The sequence below is a fragment of the Coregonus lavaretus genome (assembly GCF_964263955.1).
Source record: "Coregonus lavaretus genome assembly, chromosome: 22".
NCBI classification, from domain to species: Eukaryota; Metazoa; Chordata; class Actinopteri; order Salmoniformes; family Salmonidae; genus Coregonus; species Coregonus lavaretus.
This window is the reverse complement of record NC_140009.1, coordinates 39,792,193-39,804,785: the sequence shown is the minus strand read 5'-3', so window position 1 is coordinate 39,804,785 and position 12,593 is coordinate 39,792,193. Positions and strand designations below refer to the sequence as shown.

Genomic DNA, 12,593 nt, shown 5'->3' with positions numbered 1-12,593 from the left:
TGCTGCCACCACCATGCTTCACCGTAGGGATGGTGTCAGGTTTCCTCCAGACGTGACGCTTGGCATTCAGGCCAAAGAGTTCAAGCTTGGTTTCAACAGACCAGAGAATCTTGTTTCTCATTGTCTGAGAGTCCTTTAGGTGCCTTTTGGCAAACTCCAAGCGGACTGTCATGTGCCTTTTACTGAGGAGTGGCTTCCGTCTGGCCACTCTACCATAAAGGCCTGATTGGTGGAGTGCTGCAGAGATGGTTGTCCTTCTGGAAGGTTCTCCCATCTCCACAGAGGAACTCTGGAGCTCTGTCAGAGTGGCCATCAGGTTTTTGGTCACCTCCCTGACCAAGGCCCTTCTCCCCCAATTGCTCAGTTTGGCCGGGCGGCCAGCTCTAGGAAGAGTCTTGGTGGTTCCAAACTTCTTCCATTTAAGAATGATGGAGGCCTTCCCCAGATCTGTACCTCAACACAATCCTGTCTCGGAGCTCTACGGACAATTGCTTCGACCTCATGGCTTGGTTTTTGCTCTGACATGCACTGTCAACTGTGGGACCTTATATAGACAGGTGTGTGCCTTTCTAAATTATATCCAATCAATTGAATTTACCACAGGTGGACTCCAATCAAGTTGTAGAAACATCTCAAGGATGATCAATGGAAACAGGATGCACCTGAGCTCAATTTCGAGTCTCATAGCAAAGGATCTGAATAATTATGTAAATAAGGTATTTCTGTTTTGTTTGTTTTTAATATTTGCAAAAAAACTGTTTTTGCTTTGTCATTATGGGATATTGTGTGTAGATTGATGAGGGGAAAAAAATATTTAATCAATTTTAGAATGTCTGTAACGTAACAAAATGTGGAAAAAGGGAAGGGTTCTGAATACCTTTCTAATGCCCTGTATATATGCCAGTTTGCCGTGCATGCTCCATATTTTGTTAACACTGCACTTTTTCAGAGAGGGGAAAGCCCAACTATATTTGGCCCTGAAGATGGCGGAGTAAAGCCTATTAATGGAGGAGTAAAGCCTATTTCCCCAGGGTACCCTTACTGAATGACAAAACAGTCCATCACTCCTGGTTCAGATCTCCCAAGATGGCTCCTAGCTTAGATTTAATCGTCATTTTCTGAGTCTCTCTCCAGAACGGAGAAACCGCCAGCCATGTTGCGGTGGGAGCAGAAAAAAAGATGCTGTCCTAGCTTATCACTGGGATAATGACACCTTGCCTGTCCATTGTCACGGTGCGAGATGACCTTTCTATCTATAGCGCTCTGCTCTCTGCCCGCCACTTCTGCTGCGGTGGCTCTTCGACGGTGCTATTCTTAGCTCGGAGACTATTGAATAATACATCCCGGTGCACTCCTTTCTCTCCGCCTCACCACTCCTCCGCAAATGTGTGTTATTGAGGAGTTATGTGAGGAGAAATGGTGGGGGGAGGGCGATACAGTTACAGTAGGCCAGAATGCAGGAGATGGGTTTTTTCCATTTTAAAGGAGAGCGGAATTCCGAACTCATTCATATTTGTATATCTTTTTTTTTAATGACAGGAGCAGAAGATGGGAGACAGAGTAGGGGGAGCAGAAATGCGTAGAGCTCATGCCTCGATAGAACCGGTATCCCCGCTGCAGGGGAAGTGTATGGTTTCGGAGGCGAGAGCGTTACCTGCTCGACAAGACTCCGGGCCAGCAAGAGATGTGTTTTGTGGAGAGCTGGTTTATTGTGACTGCTCACTGCATTCTGGCTACCTTCTTTTGGCTGCCAATTTGTGGCTGAAGGAGAAAAGGAAGCTAATGCCTACTGCAACCGCCCACTCAAGGTTGTCTATTTTTTTCTCTCCAGGCGTTAGCAATGCTTTACATATTTATCCTAGTATTAGGCAATTTGAGTAAATACCCAGCTAGCACATAACATGCTGAGAACCATGTTTCTTAGAGCTTGGTGAGAGCGTGGTTGTCCTATGGTTATTTTGCATACAACTTTCCCACAACTTTCTGGGAATGGTGCAGGATAGTTGCTTGGCTTTGGAACATTCTCAGCACATTTAAGGAACTAATTATTTTCTTGGTATTTCATTACTTTAACAGAACGTTTCCTAAAAGTGGTTACATTTCATTTACACTTTGGAAATGTTCTAGGAACACTCTCCAACTGGTTTGAGGTTGGGAATGTTCTCGAATAGTTCAGAGAATGTTAAGAAACATATGTTCTTCTGTGCAAAGTTTAGTACTTCAGCATAACGTTTCCCACAGGTTTCCTCATGGTTCTATTGAAAGTAATGTTCTCAAATTGTTCCGAGAACATTAAGAAAATGTTCCATAAAAAACACAAGAAAACTTTAGTAACGTTCAGAGAACATTCTAGATTTTTTATTTAAAAACATATACATTCTGTTCTCAGCGTCAACAAAACTCTCTCTATCCTCTATCTTGTTAAGTGTGTTCAGGTGTGTTGGCCGCCGCCCACTAATTGGCCACACCTGATCTTAATGAGTGCTTGTTTCCTTTGAAATGGGGTCTGTTTGAATAGCTTAAAATTAACAACTTTGTATGAGTTTAAAAAACATGTCAAACTAGCTCCATCCTGGTGACGCAGTGGACTAATTACATGGCTAGAGAACAGAAAATCATAGTTTCGAATCTCACTGATGCCATGCCACAATAAAACAATTAATTTGTTTGCATGATTAATGCCTAAGCAAATACATTTCCATGTGTCCTATCTGTGCTTGGCATTCAAAACAGTTAACCCAAACTAAGCTAGCAGTGTTAAGTCTTATTGAAACATGTTCTCAGAACGTTATTTAATTACCTTCAAATGACCTATAATTTCCGTGTGAGACTTCCTCCGAAGCTGACTCCTCTCCTTGTTCGGGCAGGCTTCGGCGTTCGTCGTCACCGGCCTTCTAGCCACTGCCGCTCCTCATCTCATCATTCAATTTGTTTTGTCTTGTCTATTACACACACCTGGTACATATCCCCTCATTTGTACATGTATAAGTGTTCCCTCTGCCCGCTTGTCTTTGTGTGTGATTGTTTATTGTGAAGGTTAGATTAGCTCGGTAGAGCTCTTTGTATTTTGTATCGCCGGGATATTTCACCCGTGTGCCTTGTTGTTTCCAGTGTGCCTGATTTCCTCACTGGAGTGTTTGACGCATTGCTGCGTACCGCTGTGTTTTCGGAAATAAACCTTTTATTCTGTGATTTACTCTCCTGCGCCTGACTCCTTCAAAATCACTCACCACATTCCGTTCTCAGAAAGTTAATTCAACCTCCCAGGAAAACTTTCAGGGAACCATAGTAAAATGTTCTCAGAACTTCCCTGCAACCTGTACGTTCCCGGAACAGACAAAATTCATTCCCATTCTCAGAACGTTTTTAAAAAAACGTCAGTTTTACTGGTTAGGAAACATATTGCTTAGTTCCCAGTACCAATGGTAACCAAAAATCTACGTTCCCAGAACTTCCAATGAACCAAATGTGCTAGCTGGGTATAGGCCAGGATGCAATCCAAGGGGTGTTATAAAGCATCACACTATAACAGACTTTTTAAGGTAATTTACTTTTGAGCCGACATGCTTTTACCATGTCTCTGCGAATGTTTGGGAAACGTCTTTAAAAGGCCTATTGTCGGCTGAATAGCCATTTCAGGACAGTGGGTACCTATACACCTGCAATACGCTGCATTATCATCTCATGTTCTACAGAATGTTCAAGAAAATCAGATGTTCTGAACTGTACTGTATTTTAGACAGCTGTCCTTGGGTCAATATGAAATGTATAGGGTAGGAAACATCTAATGAACCCTTATTCTCTAGACTTTCCGTTTCCAAATCCCCTAAATTAAGATATTATCTTTAGCCAAGAATAGCCAATGTTCTGCACACAGCTATTATTAAGCTTACACCATAACACAATCCCCACTGGAGGGTTGCTGAGGTGTACTGTAGTAAGGATTCGCCGGGAAGAATCCATTGTCTTAAAGATTTCCACGAGAAACTGTCACTAAGCCACCCAGCAGCCAGGTCAATGTCATGGTGGTATAGTATCCATTGGGGCTTTGAGAGTGACTCTCCATTTCATTTGTTGAAAATGTAATGCCACCACATCTGTTGGAATGCCTTTCTCACTCACTCGCACTGGAGTGGCAGATGTAGGATATACAGTGAGCTCCAAAAGTATTGGGACAGTGACAATTTTGTTGTTGTTTTGGCTCTGTACTCCAGCACTTTGGATTTGAAATTATACAATGACTATGAGGTTAAAGTGCAGACTGTCTGCTTTAATTTGAGTGTATTTTCATCCATATTGGGTGAACCGTTTAGAAATTACAGCAATTTTTGCACATAGTCCCCCCATTTTAGGGGACCAAAAGTATTGGGACAAATTCACTTATATGTGTATTAAAGTAGTAAAAAGTTAAGTATTTGGTCCCATATTCATAGCACACATCAAGCTTGTGACTCTACACATTTATTGGATGCATTTGCTGTTTGTTTTGGTTGGTTTTCAGATTATTTTGTGCCAAATGGAAATTAATGGTAAATAATGTAGTGTCATTTTGGAGTCATTTTTTATTTTAAATAAGAATACAATATGTTTCTAAACACTTCTAGCTGAATGTGGATGCTACCATGATTAGGGATAATCCATAATGAATCGTGAATAGTGATGAGTGAGAAAGTTACAGACACACAAATATCATACCCCCAAGACATGCTAACTTCTCACCATTACAATAACAGGGGAGGTTAGCATTTGGGGGGGAGGATGGTATGTGTGTGTCTGTAACTTTCTCAGGCATCATTATTCACGATTCATTCAGGAAAAATAAATGCTGTAATTTGTGCATCTCTGAAAATAGCGATATATACCTAAATAACCTGGCCTAGTATTAATCTTCCTTGGAAAATTTATTGACCAGACAAATAACAAGTTAATGAATTATTCAACAGTATTGCTAGTAGCAAGTCTGTGATGACAATGATTCTTATAAATGTATAAATGTTGTCTAAAATATCATAAGCCAAACTCTCAACTCTGTTTCTTGTTTTTGTTGTCATTTCAGTCAACAGTGTATAGTTTCAAAATATGTTAACTGTCATGTTTATCTCATGGACTCCTATGTATTTGAGTGGTTTCCCAGCTTCACCCCTCACCTTATCAAACAAAATGGCAAGGTTAGGCTGTTTAACTTACAGATGGTGCTTTTAATTTACAAAGACTGGTTCAATCTGTATCGCTGAAATTTCAGATTGAGCCGACATATGCAGCGTTTACCGCGAATGCAGTCTCTGCTAAAGCGGGAACATCGCCTTTATATTTCAATCACCCTGTAACGCCGAACTTTAGCACTACGGATTGAATCCAGCCCTGGGTTAGGATTAGGGATTGATTTCACTCTTTTCAGCATTGGCCGGTCTCTCCTTAAATTTGGGAGGGGCTGAAATTAAGCATCTGCAAGTTACCGTACCACCATTGTCTTTGAGTGTCCTGAAAGGCGTCTGCCAAAAAAAAGTATTATAAGTCTCTGTTCTCAGCAATTGATGCCATTGTACTTTTTTATGCTGTTCAATGTCATCATCCATCTCTTATGATCAGACCCTAAGTCAAACAGTACAAGGATTACTAAATGTAATCAAATTGATTACATTTAGTCATCTTGTAATGATACTATTAAATACATTGTCTTGAATACAAGCATGATTGTTCTGTATTTGCATTTCATTGTATGCATTTGGTATTGATATACGTTGCCTATAACTGTTAGGGCTTCAGCACTGTGATCACCTCTTCAGAGGGAAAGAGCAGCAGTGTGGGAGGGCAATGGGCTTCCACAATACCCAGCTGTGGCAGGTCAGTGGCGAGTTCAGCGCATGTTACTTCAAGGTGTGTGACCTGACTTTGGTCCTCGCTCAGAGCTCTGGAATTGAGGTTTGAAGTTGGTCGGGGGCGAGGCATGCTGTCTCGTTACCTTTATCTTTTGAGCGGTGGGTTTGCTGCATGCAGTGTGGGGCTGAGCCCTATCTATTATTGATATCAAAGTCTTTGAAATGCTCACATGCACAGGTGACTCCAAAGTCATGGGCATTTGGTTTTTGTGGACTGTTTGAAGCTTTGATGGTGAGGTATAAGCAAACATGAATTAGTCATTATTTTCAGTTGCTTATTAGTATCCAATCATTTTTATTATATTTTAAGAAAAAAAGTATATACAGTTTTATAATCAGTTTGAGATATATATGTGTTGTAGCTAGCTACCCATATCAGGAGTACATACATTTTGATAGGTAAGTCAAGATAGTAAATGAAGGCTAATTGTAACCTATTTTAACATTTGAAAAAATAAAATTTGAACAATAGAAGCAACATTGTGAAACTGAGACATTTGGTTGTCTGAGTGATCGGGGATAACTTGAGTGGAAATCTCGTATGCACCTCCTCTCGACAACAAATTATACATGCAGTCGGGAAAGGAGGGAGGCTCGCCTGAGTAGCGCATCACGACTTAGTTCAAAAAGGGTGCTGCCTGTGTGTGTACTAGGGTAGACTGCAAGGGATGACAGTGAAGCGAGCATCTGCACATGCAACAGCAGACGACTGTAGACCTAGTGTTTGTTCTTCGTATCTCTTTTATTATAAGATTTGAGATAATAAGATAAGACAGACAGAGGTCTCAACAGCGGTAAAACGGGAAATACAAAAAAAATCGCGCCTGTGGGTAGTCCACATGTGGGGAGCGCCTCTAGTAAAGCATCATAGTCGAGGTTTAGACGCGAGATGGAAAAACAGGGGGTTCCCCAATAGAACCACTACATTGAGGAGAATTGATAGGCGAACTTGTTTTAAAAGTCTACTTATTTGATGTTGACCAAGCTTGAATCGAAAATGGTTCAGAACGTGGTTCTGGTATTTTTTCGCAGGAGACTCAGCCAGAGGCCGAACGTTGAGGAGTTGGAAAGCCGGAATATCCTAAAACGTGAGTTGTAAAACTGCCCTTTTATTTTAATTTCTACCCTTTTTATGTTTCTTTTCATTGAGTAATGTGAAATTCATGCGCAGGTCCTAAATGAATCTACCAAGGTAGACAATACATACATGTATTATGATACACACATTCACTCGTTCAAAATTCAGGAGAGGGAAAGGATGAGCGCACATTGTCTTCCAACATACCTAACACGACTTGATGTTGAGAAATTCGTTTAGAAAACTGAGCAACAGCACATATTATTTTGGGCAGGCTACAGCCTTGTGTTTCTCTTACATAAGCATTTTAATTTTGAGATTCAATGGGAATTTGGATCTGACAAGATTTACACTTGTGTAAATAATTATGTTTCATATATATATCCCCATGGATTAGACTTGATTTGTAATATCTGAAGCCTAATCTGTGTCTCTACAGTCAAACTCAGTGGGACACTGGTATTGATTTCATAATCATTCACCAGTAGATAAGGTTTAGGGCCAAACAGTGACATCACTGACATGTGGATTAGGGGGAAAACTGATGAAAACCAGTTGAAAACAAGTGAAATGATGACATCATTATTGGGGAATGTGTTTGCCAACCTCTCAAGTGTTCTTATCAGTGTCTTTGTTGTAGTCCTATCACTAATTGTATTATTCTCCTTGGTTTAAAGAGAGAAATGACCAGACAGAACAAGAGGAGAGGAGGGAAATCAAACAGCGGCTCAACAGAAAGGTATATTACACTATTATTACAGTACTTAGTTACTAAGTATTATTATTATTTTATTGTTATTATCAATGTAATAATACACTAACCGTAAAGTACACTATGCAGACATCCCATTTCTCCTGACTGAAGTACTTGTTCTGTTTTTGTACTTTATTTCATGCTGTACACTAGTTGTATCGTTCTTTTGGGATGTGCTCTGGATAAGAACATAATAAGACATGTACAAATATTTGTCCAAAAAACCTTGTATAAGCCTACTATGGCAAAATCGTTACTTTTATGAGAGAAGCATTATGATGCAAAAACCACAGATGAATACAGGAATTTCAGCTAATTTCAGTCCGTTGTGTATTTCAGCTCAATCAGCGGCCCACAGTCGACGAACTACGGGACCGAAAGATTCTCATCCGTTTCAGCGACTATGTTGAGGTGGCCAAAGCTCAGGATTATGACAGGAGAGCAGACAAGCCCTGGACCAGGCTTTCGGCAGCCGACAAGGTGTGTGTGTGTGAGAATGTCAACCGTGTCAAAAACAAGGATCCTGTAACACTCTGGCTCCACGGACCTTTATTCTTGAGCCAGGGTTGTTCATGTTCATTTGTTTTGGGTGTATTTCTATGTTGGGGTGTCTAGGTTGTGGTATTTCTATGTTGGGTGTTTGTATTCCTTGACTCCCAATCGGAGGTAACGAGTGTCAGCTGTTCGGCTCGTTATCTCTGATTGGGAGCCATATTTAGGCTGTATGTTGTCCTGTGGGGTTTGTGGGTTTTTGTTTCCGTGTTGCTGCTGTCTGTATCAGTAGTGGAACTTCACGTATCGTATTTTGTTGTTTTCTCGTGTTGCACTTTAATTCAATAAAGTCATCATGTTTATTGGTACACGCGCTGCGCGTTGGTCTCATCATTCACACGATCGTGACAGAAAAACCCACCAAAAAAGGACCAAGCAGCGCGTCCAGGAGTTATGGACGCCTCCTAAAGATTTTTGGACATGGGAGGAGATCCGGGCTGGAAAGGGTCCTTGGGCACAACCGGAGGAGTATCACCGCCCTCGGGAAGAGCTGGAGGCAGCCAAAGCCGAGAGGAGGTGGTACGAGGAGGCAGCGCGAAGGCGAGGCTGGAAGCCCGTGGAAGAGAGGCAACCCCAAAAAGTTTTTGGGGGGGGGCACATGGCTTGGGTGGCTGGGCAGCAGGAAGCTGCCACAGGGAGTATAGGTGAGAGGGCTAACGGAGTACGGGAGCCATTGGCGAGAAGAGGCAGGGATGTGTGTGTGGCACGGCGTGAAGGACTGAGGTGTGTTGCCAGTCCGGTCCGGCCCGTTCCTGATCCTCGGTTGAGGCCAGTGGTGTGTGTTCCCGGTATGGACCGGCCTGTTCCTACTCCACGCACCAGGGATACGGTGCGCTTCGCCAGCCCGGCCCGGCCTGTTCCGGCCACTCGCACCAGGGATACGGTGTGCGTCGCCAGCTCAGCCCTGCCTGTTCCTACTCCACGCACCAGGGAGACGGTGCGCTTCGCCAGCCCAGCCCGGCCTGTTCCTACTCCACGCACCAGGGATACGGTGCGCTTCGCCAGCCCGGCCCGGCCTGTTCCGGCCACTCGCACCAGGGATACGGTGCGCGTCGCCAGCCCAGCCCGGCCTGTTCCTGCTCTCCGCACTAGGCGTGAGGTGAGTCCCCAGGGTCCAGCATGCCCTGTTCCGGCTCCCCGCACTAGGCGTTATGGGAGTCCCCAGGGTCCAGCATGCCCTGTTCCGACTCCCCGCACTAGCCCTGAGATGCGTGTCCTCAGCCCGGTACCTCCAGTTCCGGCACCACGCATCAGGCCTACGGTGCGTCCCCAGGGCCAAGCATGCCCTGTTGCTTCTCCCCGCACTAGCCCTGTGATGCGTGTCCTCAGCCCGGTACCTCCAGTTCCGGCACCACGCAACAGGCCTACGGTGCGCCTCAGAGGGCCTGAACTGTCCGTCTGCCCAACGGGGCCTGAACTGTCCGTCTGCCCAACGGCGCCTGAACTGCCTGTCGGCCCAACGCCGTCTGAACTGTCCGTCTGCCCAACGCCGTCTGAACTACCCGTCTGTACAGAGCCTACAAAGCCGCCCGTCTGCCATGAGCCTTCAGCGCCGTCCGCCAGATCGGAGCCGCTAGAGCTCTCCGCCAGACAGGATCAGCCAGAGCCTTCCGCCAGACAGGATCAGCCAGAGCCTTCCGCCAGACAGGATCAGCCAGAGCCTTCCGCCAGACAGGATCAGCCAGAGCCTTCCGCCAGACAGGAGCAGCCAGAGCCTTCCGTCAGACCGGATCAGCCAGAGCCTTCCGTCAGACCGGATCAGCCAGAGCCTTCCGTCAGACCGGAGCAGCCAGAGCCTTCCGTCAGACCGGATCAGCCAGAGCCTTCCGCCAGACCGGATCAGCCAGAGCCTTCCGCCAGACAGGATCAGCCAGAGCCTTCGGCCAGACAGGATCAGCCAGATCCGTCGGCCAGCCATGAGCAGCCAGATCCGTCGGCCAGCCATGAGCAGCCAGATCCTTCAGCCAGCCATGAGCCGTTCAGCCAGGATCCGCCTGAGCCAGCCAGCCAGGATCCGCCATTCAGTCCGGAGCTGCCCCTCAGTCCGGTGCTGCCACTTAGTCAGGTACTGTTCCTTAGCCTGGTGCTGGTCCTTATCCCGGTGCTGGTCCTTAGCCCGGTGCTGCCCCTTAGCCCGGTGCTGCCCCTTAGCCCGGTGCTGCCCCTTATCCCGGTGCTGGTCCGTAGTCCGGTGTTGCCCCTTAGTCCGGTGCCGCCCCTTAACCCAGTGGGGTGTAGTGGGGGGGTGGTAATGTGTAGGAGGCTAAGTAAGTGGGTAATGACTATGGTGGGGTGGGGACCACGACCGGGGCCAGAGCCGCCACCTGGACAGACGCCCACCCAGACCCTCCCCTAGACTGTTTGCTGGTGCGCCCGGAGGTCGCACCTTTAGGGGGGGGGTAATGTAACACTCTGGCTCCACGGACCTTTATTCTTGAGCCAGGGTTGTTCATGTTCATTTGTTTTGGGTGTATTTCTATGTTGGGGTGTCTAGGTTGTGGTATTTCTATGTTGGGTGTTTGTATTCCTTGACTCCCAATCGGAGGTAACGAGTGTCAGCTGTTCGGCTCGTTATCTCTGATTGGGAGCCATATTTAGGCTGTATGTTGTCCTGTGGGGTTTGTGGGTTTTTGTTTCCGTGTTGCTGCTGTCTGTATCAGTAGTGGAACTTCACGTATCGTATTTTGTTGTTTTCTCGTGTTGCACTTTAATTCAATAAAGTCATCATGTTTATTGGTACACGCGCTGCGCGTTGGTCTCATCATTCACACGATCGTGACAGATCCTTCGACTGCATCTCTTATATTTCACATTCCACACAAAATTCATGATTCCCCACTCAAATTGCAAAGTGACTGGCACATACCCTTTTTTGAGCATTTTGTGATGTAGGTTACATTGCCTATTTATTGCCCTGGCTGCCATCTCCATAGAGCCAGAATGTCTCACTGTTTTCTAGCTAGCTTCAGCTTTTTTTCCTCACAAGACCTTGTCATTGTCGTCTTTCTGTGCTGAGTTTCGCAGACCGTGGGTTGATGCGTGCGTGGTCCGCCTCCGCTTAAGGATGCTCTCTAGTCTAACCCTCGTTTTCTTCCTCTGCAGGCGGCTATCCGAAAAGAGCTGAACGAGTTCAAAAGCACTGAGATGGAGGTGCACGCCTCAAGCAAGCACCTTACGAGGTCAGTGTGTGTTGTGTGTTTGCTTCTATTCTTGGCTGCGGTTCACTCTATTTTTAGCTCCCCTTACATGTCTAGAAAAGGTCCACAGAGCTAAAGATAGATGCGTAAAATGAGAAGGAGGGGAGTCCTTGCTAACCTTCCCCGCGGCCTGATATTGGCAAGAGAAATGACAAATGCTGTCTGTCCCCAATTAAGTGTGTGTGGTAAACGAATGTCCTCCAGTCGATTTGTACCAATGACCTAGGGAGACAGCAGCCCCCTTCCCCCAGTACACATAGCCGTGCTAAAAATAGCCTCACAAGATTGATGAATAGCTGTAATCATAACTGGAGTGATTACAAAGGCACCTTCTGCGCTCATGATTCTTCCTCCCCCTCACTCTTCCCCCTCCCTTTCCTTCTGTAGGTTCCACAGGCCATGAATACGAAGGGGAGATACTTCTGTGAAGAAATAATGCTGAGCCTAGAATTTTCGGTTGCTGCGTCGGCGGCGGTTAGAAAACTGCCGGAGCACGTAAGCCATCCTTCCAGAGCCCGGTCCTTTATCTGCAGGGTGTCCTCGATTCCTCCAGCACGCCCCTGGCCTTCATCGATAGGAGGGGTGGACGGATGGTGATGTTTGGGCGTGTGGCAGTGAATCCCAGAGGCTGTCTTCCCACTGTGGGAGCTGCCTGGAGGCAGAAGACTAAAGACGGAACCTGGGACTCCGTCGGTCTGTCTGCCCATCGGTTAAGATGGAGCCGAGGGAAGAACAATTTACTTCGGTCTGTGTGCGTGTGTTTTTTTAACAGTCTTCTTTGAGAAGGTGGCAAATCCGTACAGGGAAGATGACGTTGTGCATGTGACCAGCTTCACCTTTTAAATTTTTTTAAATAACGTGTCACATGGGGGGGGGGGGGGATTGGGGATGGCGAGGGGGGATGGCGAGGGGGGACGACGATGACGACTGTGTGGTCGGTCAGGGGTAAATTTCATACCAACTGTATATATGTCAATCTGAACCTGACTGTCAATGTCTTTACTGAAAATATAAACTTTATAAGCACTACTTGACTTCAAAATACAAGGTCTTTAAAAAATTGTTTTGCCTCCTCTTATTTTTGGTAATCAGCATATTTTTTATAAAGCAAGTATTAATAAACGGATTGCTAG

The 12,593-nt window shown here is 45.6% G+C and overlaps 1 protein-coding gene across 1 annotated transcript in view; it reads left to right on the top strand.

The window, feature by feature from the left end:
• The window catches only part of LOC311149953 (phosphatase and actin regulator 3-like), a gene marked incomplete at both ends in the record, with an annotated part of 59,671 nt that extends 47,368 nt beyond the window's left edge, over positions 1-12,303 (top strand). Inside the window, 6 exons of the mRNA XM_084187176.1 lie at positions 6,912-6,967; positions 7,635-7,696; positions 8,051-8,191; positions 11,366-11,442; positions 12,014-12,153; positions 12,233-12,303. Coding sequence (XP_084043302.1) covers positions 6,912-6,967; positions 7,635-7,696; positions 8,051-8,191; positions 11,366-11,442; positions 12,014-12,153; positions 12,233-12,303 — 547 coding nt within the window. The remainder of the gene's footprint in view (positions 1-6,911; positions 6,968-7,634; positions 7,697-8,050; positions 8,192-11,365; positions 11,443-12,013; positions 12,154-12,232) is intronic.
• Positions 12,304-12,593: the final 290 nt, after the last annotated feature.